This window comes from Melopsittacus undulatus, chromosome 11 (genome assembly GCF_012275295.1).
Source record: "Melopsittacus undulatus isolate bMelUnd1 chromosome 11, bMelUnd1.mat.Z, whole genome shotgun sequence".
In the NCBI taxonomy this organism is placed as follows: domain Eukaryota; kingdom Metazoa; phylum Chordata; class Aves; order Psittaciformes; family Psittaculidae; genus Melopsittacus; species Melopsittacus undulatus.
The window spans coordinates 14,376,718-14,387,092 of record NC_047537.1 but is presented as its reverse complement, the minus strand read 5'-3'; the positions used below and the strand labels follow the sequence as shown (position 1 = coordinate 14,387,092).

General features: G+C 53.4%; 1 protein-coding gene across 1 annotated transcript; it reads left to right on the top strand.

Moving 5' to 3' along the window:
• The first annotated feature begins 181 nt into the window (after positions 1-181).
• On the top strand, positions 182-5,565 carry FOXJ1 (forkhead box J1). The gene is made up of 4 exons (XM_034067763.1): positions 182-436; positions 496-621; positions 1,805-2,329; positions 4,768-5,565. The coding sequence occupies exons 1-4, from the start codon at positions 182-184 to the stop codon at positions 5,563-5,565; spliced, it is 1,704 nt and encodes a 567-aa protein (XP_033923654.1).
• The last annotated feature ends 4,810 nt before the right edge of the window (positions 5,566-10,375 follow it).

The window sequence follows — 10,375 nt, the reverse complement described above, 5'->3', positions numbered from 1 at the left end:
GGATAGGGGCACAGACAGGAGGAAAAGGGATGGGGCTGCCCCTCTGCCAAGCCGGGGGGGGTTGCCCGGATACAGGTTTGGGGTGTGTTGGGGTGCGGTGGAGCCCCGCAGCACCGCTGGGTACCACAGAGCTGCCCACCTCCAAACTGCGAGCATCCCCAGCCAGGCCTCTGGCCCCTAGATGCCCAAATCTCAACCTAAAGTGGCAGGTCCCCTCCGGCTCCCCATGACAACGCAGGCACCAGTGGCAGGCCCGGAAGCTGTTTACGGGGCGGAGCGTAACCGTGACAACGGGCGAAGCCTTTCGGAGCAGCTACTTAACGGCAACCCCCGGGAAGCCGGGAAATCACGGCGGAACGGCGGGCAGGGCCCGCACCGCCACCGGGCGGGAGAGCGGGACCCGCATCCCCCCCGCCGCACCCGGCACCGCTCTCCGGTTCTTGCTTTTTGTGTTATTTTATCCTCTTTTTTCCTGTTTCCCCCGGTTTTCCCCAGCGCTTTTCGCTCTCCCGTGAACTTGGAAAGCTGCGGGGCATCGCCGGGCTGGGTAAGGGCTGCGGGAGCCGCGGGGCTGCGGGCGGGGCAGCGCAGCGCAGCGCGGGGGGAGCGCCGGCGGGTGCGGTAGGTTTGCACGGGGGGTGCGGATGTGGCTGTGTCTCTGTGCGTGTCTCTGGCCGTGCTTATCGTCCTGGGGTTTACTTCCATTTTCATCCTTTTTACGCCCCCCAACACACCACAGCAATGAGCGGCTCCGGTCCCGCTCACCCCGCCGCGGGCGCCAGGGCTCGGGGGGGACACTGGGATCGGAGCATCCCAACCCGTAACCGCTGCCCCCCGAGCCGGAGTTCGGGATAGCGGGGGGGGAGAAGCCCGTTCGGTTGGAGCAAGGCCGGTGTTCCACGGTCCTCGTTCCCTCCGTCCCGCGCCCTGTCCCGCTCGCCCCGCGGCCGTTGAGCAGAACGGGATTCGAACCGCTCTGAACCCGGTGCGGTCGCGCCGCTGCGGGTCACAAGGGAGAGTTTCCTCGCCTCAAAACCTCAGGATTTTGGGGGTTCCAGCGCAGCAGCAACCGGACACTTCACCTCCTGCCCCGGGAATAACCGAAGTTTGATTCTACCGGCTGCTCTGAGTGAGGGTGTGCTTAGGGGAGAGGGGGTTTAGGAAGACCAGGGGAAGGGGGTGAGCAGAAACAGCCCAAACCCGAGGGATGCTGCTGCTGGTGGTGGTGGTGATGGGGAATTGAAGCTGTTTTGTCGAGGGGTTGGACCTGGAGGTTTTGTCCTGCTGGGGGCAGTGAGAAAAGCATCCTCCCTTTGAGGGATGGAGTTTGGTTGTTTAAAGGGGGGTGTTGGTGTTATTTATGCATAAATAGTTATAAATAAAAAAAATTATAAATAATTTTATGTATTTGATAAATATTTTTATTTATAAATATTTATCTATTATTATTTATAATTAAATATTTATTTTATTTATTTATAAATAGATGTGTTCCTCAGCCCAAGGCTTGTGCTGGGACACCAGGATTGGGGCATACTTGGGGGGGGGTGGTGGGGATGGTGGGGGTGCAGCAGTTTGAGGGACCTTCCCTGAGGTCCAGGGCTGCTGAAGCCCTGCAGGGGAGTTGATGTGGCTCCAGCACACAGTACCCTGGGGATGGGGCTCACCCAGCAGCACCCAGAGCACCCAGGCCCCGGTGCCAGAGAGTGGCTGCACCTTGGGGAGTCTCCAACTCTCTCCCTGTTGTTGCTGCAGGATCTGCCCCATCTCCTCCCTTCTGTACCTGCGCACCTTGTGAATGCAGGACCCAGGACAGAACCAAGGCATGGCTGACGTGTGGTCCAAATGCGTGCGGGAGAGGAGGGAGAGAATGCAGAAGGGCACCTTGGATGAGTTCGATGACCTGGATGACAGCCTGACCAGCCTCATGTGGCTGCAGGACTTCTCCATCACCAGTGCCAGCATGGGCAAGTCCTCCTGCTGCCCCACTGGGCCAGACCCCCACGACTATCAAAAGATCCCCAGCTTTGCTGCCCCGTGCTCACCCCTGGCCGCTGACCCAGCGTGCATGGGCATGCCCCACACCCCCTGCAAGCCCATCTCTTCATCCACCTCGAGGACAGCACACACCATGGTGGCCATGAACCCTCAGCTCATGGAGGACATCGACTACAAGACCAACCCACAGGTCAAGCCACCCTACTCCTATGCCACCCTCATCTGCATGGCAATGGAAGCCAGCGAGAAGCCCAAGATCACCCTTTCTGCCATCTACAAGTGGATTACTGACAACTTCTGCTACTTCAGACATGCTGATCCTACCTGGCAGGTAGGAGATTTTGAGACCTCTTGCCCTGTCCCCTCTGCTTGCAGGGCTGAAGAGGGCTTTTCACAGTCTCTACCATGCAAGGCAAGGTTCCACTGGGGTGCTGGTGGGGAAGGGCTGTAATAGGGGCCCAGAAATGCTACAGCCATGAGGGCAGCAGAGGGAAGGAGCCATTACAAGGGAGAGCCTAGGGCCATTTTGGGAGCAGAGAGGTACCTTCTAGTGCCTGCGACTTCTCTTGGCTCTGGCATGAAGATGTCTCTGTCCCTGACTCCACCTTTCAGGATTCTTGTGGGGTCCTGGGTTTCTTGGGGCTGAACACACGTGAAGTCACTAGGGTGAGTATCTCTGGGTGCTGAGGACCAGGCATAGCAGAAGGATGGAGAAGACCCTTGGGGAGATGCTGCTTGCTGGACAAATCCATCCTTGAGGAGGTTCAGAGCAGAAGTGCTGCTGCTTTCCAAGCAGGGCAGGTCCCCTGTCCATCACTGTAAGGGAAGCCCAAGATAAGTCAAACAGGGCTGCTGTCCCCAGCTAGCACCAGCGTGTCCCCATTGGATAGAGGACAGCCTCTGGGCTCCCCAGCTTTAGGGACAGCCTGAAGCACAGGGGCTTTCCCAGCCACCTTTGCTCACTGCCTTCCTGTGTCACACAAGGGGACCTCCAGAATGTGTGGTTTGTAGGATGTGGCAGGGCAGGAGGGACCTGGTGGCTCATCCCTCTGCTTGGGTTATTCCCAGCCCAAATCCACAGTGTGCCAGTGATCCTGGCAGTGGTGTTACCCAGGCAGGGCTGGGCAAACCAGCACACCTTGTGCTCAGGCAGGGGGGTCTCCAGCAGCTCTGAAAGGCCACCATGGAGAAGGGTCGCTCTCCAGGGCCACCCCAACCTCCCCTGAGCTGGGGAGACGCACAGAAGGAGGAGCTGTGCCAATGTGTTGACTTGTTCCTGTGAACCCGTGGATAAATACCCCAGTTTTAATTAAATGTGTTGATGAATAAAAGAAAGAAGGTTTCCAATCCCTGCCCAGAGGTGCAGGGGGGAGCACAGCACTGCTGTGGGCAGGAATGACAACTATGCTAACCGGGGAGGAAGGCTGGAGGGGGTTTGGGATGAGGAAGGGAGATGGGGAGCATGGAATTCAGCCTGTGAGTCTCTGAGTCTTGTAAAACTCAGTTAAGCTGTAAATCTGGAGTTACCAGCCTGGATTGTTTCAGGATGTCTGTGTCCTCCTGCTGCTTTCTTCTCTTCCCCCTGTCTTTATTTTTTCTTCTTTTCTTTTTCCTTTATTCTTCCCTTATTTTCTCTTCTTTTCCTTTTCTCTTTCCTTTCTTTCTGAGGCTCTCTTCTCATTCTCTCTCCCAATTCCTGTACTGAAGGCAGCCTGGAAAGGTCATGCCACCCATCCTCTGGGGGGAGATGGATCTATTCCTGTGGGAGCTGAATGCTTTGGAGAGGAGCCAACACACCCGAGGAGCTTCAGCCCAGAGGAGGGTTTTGTTGTGTGTGTGTGTGTGTGTGTTTTTCACCAGCTCCAGGCATTCAAGCCTTGTTTTCCCTCCTCAGCACCACGGATTATGGGTGAATAAGCATAAAGATATCCAGGCAACATTAGGGGGGAAAAAACCCTCTACCATATCCAATCTCTTAATACAGTCTTGGCTTTGTGGAGCCCAATGCAGGGTTATTTACCCAATAACTGAGTTCCCTTTCTGATTCTTCCCATCACTCCAGGCACATTCAGGGGTTCAGAACAGCTCAACAGGAACAGAAATTCCTCTATTTCTTTTTTATTCCAATTTTTGACCCTCCCTCAGCTCATTTGAGCAGTGGCTGATGGAGATGCAGTGATTCCACGTCAGCTCCCTTGGTTTACCCACCTGATGCCTAGTTTTTGGCCAAATATTTTCCCTTCAACACTAGCAATAGGCCCAGAAGAATTGGGGAATGGAAGGAAGGCCCTAATGATGCCATCCCACATCGGGCTGCCATGTGTTGCCACTTGTCATGGGGCTGTGGTCACATTGGTGTAAAGAGTCTCCTCTTCTTCCTTAACTGTGAAGGAGGACCCTTAGCTCCATGCCTAGAGCAAGTCTGTCCAGTTTCTCCCAGTGCTCTGCATGATCCAAAGCCCCATGGCCTCAGTTTATAGCCAGGGAGAGTTGCCCAAAAGCTTCCTGTTGGTTGGCAAGTCCCAGCCTGAACCCCTTGGCTCTTGCTACTTCTGGTTGGGTTAGACAGGAGACAAGAACACTGCTGGTGACTCAGGGGAGTTTCTGCTGGGCATGTAGCCCAGGATGTCCTGATGTTGCTGATTTTGCCTTCTTTTTCCCCAAGGTCCTTACTGAAAACACATTTGTCCACCCATCTCCCCATGCAGGTAGGTGCTGGGGCAGCTGACCAACATTCAGCCTTGGCTTTCTTTCTCTTTTTGGTTCTAGAACTCTATCCGGCACAACCTCTCCTTGAACAAGTGCTTCATCAAGGTGCCTCGGGAGAAGGGGGAACCAGGGAAAGGGGGGTTTTGGAAGCTAGACCCCCAGTATGCCAACCGGCTCAAGAACAGTGCCTTCAAGAAGCGGAAAGTGCCCCCGGTGCAGATCCACCCGGCCTTCACCAAAAACACCCAGCAGGATCCACCATGTACCACCAGCTCATCCTCTTTGATTTGCACCTCCAATAACGTCCTCAACATCAACATGGAGTCACAGCAGCTGCTGAAGGAGTTTGAAGAACTCACCGAGAGCCAGAACATGAATCCAGTGGATGACAAAGTCGGGTGCAAGCTCAAGAAGCCCCTGCCCAAACGAACGGCCAAGGTAGATCGTGTTTCCAGCTGTCCCTTGCTGACCCAGGAGGAGCAGACGGAGCTGGGGTCCCTCAAAGGTGACTTTGACTGGTCAGCCATCTTTGACACCAACCTGAACGAAAACTTCTCAGCTTTTGAAAATATGGAGCTCACACCTCCAATCGGCCCCATCATAGGGGATGTGGACTTGGAGGCACACGGCCACATCGACTGTCCTCAGGGGCAGGAGCAGGCCCTCACTGAATGCAACCAAACCAACCCAGACCTGGATGAAGCCTTGATGGCTGCAGCTTTCCTGGAGAACCCCTGGGATGAAGGCACAAACGACTGCCTCTCCAACTGTGTCAATATCGATCAGCTCTTTGAAGCCTGTGATGCCTCTTTGCCTACAGAGGAGGGCGACTGGAGCAGCCTCACGTCCCTTGTATAAGGCATCAGCCCCCACTTAACGCCCATGCAGACTTTGTGCTCCCCCGCCCCAAATGTTGCTGGGACTTAAAGGGATGACATTTTCTAGAGACAGACACATCCACAGTGACTTTTGCCACCTTTTAAGATTACACATGAAAACATCTGGGGGAGGGGGGACAAACCACTGTCACAGGAACTGTTTGGTATATCTTTAAAGGACACGTCAAGTCACTAATTCATGAGTTTCCTTAAGAGAAGAATTATAACAGTACTTATTTTTTTACTTTTAAAGGAAGAAATGTGAATTATCATTTGGTTTTATCCATAGAAATGGACATCTGCTTCTTCAGGGCTAAAGAAGAAGCACCTGCTAAATCCTACCCAAGACATGAGATTCCTGGTGGCTTAGGATTTGATAGAATAAGTGCAATTTCCTTACCTTTTTTGCTGTTTCTCTTCCCTTCTTCAGAGTAGTTGTAGGTACAGCATGATCATTAGCAGCCAATAGGTGTCCATTATGGCTTCTGGAGTTCAAGCTTCCTCCTGACCTGTGCTGAGGGAAGAAGAAAAGGTTTATCAATTCACCAAGTCTGCCTCTTTAGATGGTTTTATATTATCTATTATATATTATATATTCAAAGAAACCTATATTTTTAGCACTAGAATTTCTTCCTAGTGGGGGGATAGGGAAAATACAGTTTTGGGGTTGGTTTATATTATCACTGTTTAAAGGCTTGTTCTGTAAACCAGCACTACAGGAGGGAGGATTCCTGCAGCAGCAGCAGCAACATGGCAAGGACCCAGGAATTGGTCCTGGCAGGAATGGAGCAAGATGCTCCCAGAACTGGCTTTTGTCATTTTTGCACCCCAAATCCCTGCTGTGGTTGCTGAAGGGTCTAAATCACCATGAACCCTCTCTGCCTTTCACTCCTTTCTGCTTTTTTGCTCCAAGACTGTTGCTCTCCACTTCTTCTGCTCATCCATCAGGCTCTGAGCGGCCCACGAAGGGCCTTGGTTAAGGCTGTGCCATAAGGAAACACCGTGGCACGGCTATTGATTGGTGGCAACGGGGTCACTCCACATTCAATGCTCCCAGGTGGGACCAACGAGGAAAGAAATCCACATCCAGCCTCCATCCAGGAGCTCAGACTGTGTGTGCAGCAGGCTGCGGTGATGGCAGGGGAAATGAAGTCACATCCATCTGGGAGAACTATTGGGATTGACACCAACTGAAGCTCTGTGCAGTGAGAACGTGGCAGGTATCTGCAAATGAACATTTCAGGAGCGAAGCCAAATGCTGCTGGAACTTGACTTGAAGCTCTCAAGAACTGGATTCTTTACCTCTCCTTCACTGTAGGTTTAGAGTTAAGAGTAGCCTTTAGGTAAAAGGAAGGAGAAGTTGCAGTTTTAGTGGTGTGTTTTAGGCTTCTATAGAATTTGAAGATTGGAAAGTTTCTTTTTTTGTTACTGAAGCACTTAGGACCTTTCATAGGAGCAATAGGATTTAGCAAGAGTAGAGCTGTAGTGTAAGAATCAATAAACAAACCTTTCAAACAATAACCAGATCACCCTTGGACTGATTTGCACCCAAATTTGGGGAGAGGGTCGGAGCTGAGAGCACAAGTCAAGTCCTGCATCCTCCTGGGTATGAAGAACCAACATCTTCACCTCATACAAGCAGCAGGGCTGGGGCTGGGGCTGCTGCTTTGCCTGGGTACCAGGGGCTGAAGGCTTGTGGGGGTCTTTGGGGGCCAGTGTAGATGCTTCTATGTGTATTGATGATGCTTCTTTTTTTATCTGTTGTTTTATACTTTCCTGTTTGGGGGCCTCTCTCTTGATGCTGAAGAACTGCAGAGATGTGTGTGCAATTGAACCTTTTCCATGGAACATTCTTTATGAATTAAAACAAGAAAGAAAAGAAATTTTGAGAAGAAAAAAAACCCCTTTTGCCTCTTTGATTCCCTCCTCCTCTGCCTGACCCTCTCCTAGAGGAAGGGGACATCTCACCAGCCCAGCCCTGGTTGCGCACCCACCAGTACATGGGTGCTATCATTCCCCTTCATGGCAGGACAGCAATTCCCTGTGGGGAAACTGAGGCACAAACCATCACCTGTGTGGCAGTGGGTATGCAGTGCCTGTGCTGACCAAGCCCTGGGAGCTGCTCCTACCCCCTGGAGCAGTATGGGTATCTGGGCCTTACTTCCTAGGGAAACAGTGGAATCATCATCCCTGGAAGTGTTCATGCACCGTGTAGGTGAGGTCCTCAGAGCCATGGGTTAGTGGTGGCCTTGGCAGTGCTGGGGAGTGATTGGACCTGATGAGCTTAAAGGGCTTTTCCAGCCTGGTTGTTTCCATGATTCTATGATTATCCCTCTGCTTGTGCCATGTCTTCACCTGGCCCTAAAGACACCCTGAGATACACAAGTGGCTTTGGAGCCCTCCTGGGTGCAGGGTAGTGAGAGGAGCTGCACAGAAGCTGCAGGAGCAGTTGAGCCCTCCTGAGGCCAATTACACCGAGGAGCAGTTGGGCTCTGCCAAGGCAGGGAGGAAAAGCAGCACATGCTCAGCACCCAGCCTGGGCTGGGCAGCATGGGGGAGCTGGGGGTGCAGGCATGGGGAGGGCAGCTTGGCTCAGGGATATGGGGCTGGTGCAAGGCTGCAGGGGCCAGGCTGTGGGTACCCCTACAGCTGTGGGGCAATGCTGCCATATGGGATAGGGGGAGAAGGGGAATCTGGAAAAGTGGGGTCTAGCCCCCACTTGGTGGCTGCCCAGTTCCCACTGTCACATCTGAGCATCTCCAAAGACAGGGATCCCCCTCCAGATTCTGCCTGGGGCTCACCAGCTTGATGGTCCACTCCAGGATGTTCCACCCCTCTTGCACAGGGGTCACAGCACGTGAGGAGCACCCTATGACCTCCCATTGACCTGCTGGATCCCATTGGCACCAGGCCCGGCAGCAGTGAGCCCTATGGTGGCCCCTGTGCACTGCAGTGGTCACAGCTGCTCCCAGTCCAGCCAATCTCAGCCCAAAATAAAGGTCGGCAGAGGCAACCGTAGCTTCTATGTGCTTTCTGCTGGGAGAGCAGGATGTAGCTCTGGGATGAGGTAGGATTATCCTTTGTAGGAGATGGCTTTGATACATAGGGGGAGAGGGGAGGAATTTTGGAAGCACATCTGGACTCTCAGCTTGAGGACACTGGGGACCATGAACCCTTAAAAGCAATAAGGAATTCCTTGTCCTGGCTTCTCCTCTCAGCTCCCTGTTGGTAGCACTGAGGGGAGCTGCTCTCTCCTTCCCCTAAGTAGTGGTGGCACTGACAGGGCTGCAAAAACCTGGCAGCCCCCTTGGTCCACTTCTTCATCTGGTTTTGCCAAGTGCAAGTGTACAGTTTCTGCTGTAAACCCCCTGGAAGAAGAGGAGCCCCCAGCACCCCTCCCATCCCCCTCGTGCCAGGGAAATCACCACCCTGCCAGAAGAAAATATTCCAGCCTGCTGGAGCCAGTCGAGGGTTTTAAAGCGAGAAAGGGTGAATATAAAGGAGGCACCAGGCGAGGCCTGAAACAGCTTCGTTTTGTTCAGCTTCTGAAAGCAACAAAACCAACTGGAACGTGAAGTTTTGCTTTCAGGGAGCTGGTGTGGCGTGGGGGTGATGCTGCAAGCAGCAGGCAGGAGGTGCAGCTCTGGGGTGGGAGCAGTGGGGCACGCAGGACACCACGCTGCTGCCCGCACAAAGCCCGTGTGTGCTGGGCTGGAGCCCAGTGCCAAGAGAGAGGTCGGGCCCCGGCCTGCCCGGGCTTGCCGGCGGCTGCGGGGCTGCTCCAGCCCTGCCCCAGCTCACCCAGCACCGCAGGGATGGGCTGGGAACCCCCGAGCTGCTGGTGTCCCCCATGCTGTGTGTGTGTGTGTGTTTTAAGGGAAAACCCAGCGCCTTTGGGGGCATCCCACCACCAGCACCCACCAAAGCAGGTCTGAAGCACCCAGCTCCAAATTCTCCCTGGAGCCTCCACAGCTCCTTCCTAGCCCGTTATCAAACCAGGGCAATTATTCCTTTATTCTTTCTGCTCTTCCCGCAGCCATTCCCTCCTCCATCCATCATCCCTTCCCGATGGGCAAACATTGCCACCTCAACCCAATCTCCCGTTCACAGAGAGGGAGAAAAATATACACATAAGTCCTTCTTTTCTCTCCTTTTCTTGCTGGGTCTTTCTTTGCTGTGCATTGAGTGCAGGGCTGGCCTGGAGCCTTCTGGCAAGAGCTGCCTTTCACTTGCTAATCATCCTAAATATTGAAAATCAACCCCAGAATCAACAGCTCCAAGACTGGGGCCATCTCTGCTCTGTTTGGAAATGCAAATCTCGCTGCTTTTGTTTTCCCTATGTGGGTTTGGTGCTGGCTTTGAGGAGGTCACAGCTCACGGGTTCTTCTTCCACCCCCAGATTTCTCTTTTTATATTATTATTATTATTTCCCCCCTTATCCTCCCCCCCTTCAACAGGAAAAATTCAGCCCATTGCAACATTTCAGCCTGGGATGGCTGGAGGAGTGAGGGGGGAGAAGGGGGAGATGGGATGGAGTAGGGAATGGACTCGCCCTGCATAGCAATGAATGAACCTCCGAAGTCTGGAAGAAAGCAGGTTCCCAAATGTGCTTCTAGGAGCTCACGTGGATGAGAAATCTCATGGGTGCTGCACCTGAGCAGGGAGATTCATCCTTGGTACAGCAGGTCCCTGGAGGGGCTGGGGATGGCATCAGGGCAGGGATAAGGACAGCACAGGGGCTCCCTGCTCCTTCTACACTGATTTTTATGGGGTTTATATCTGAGGGGATG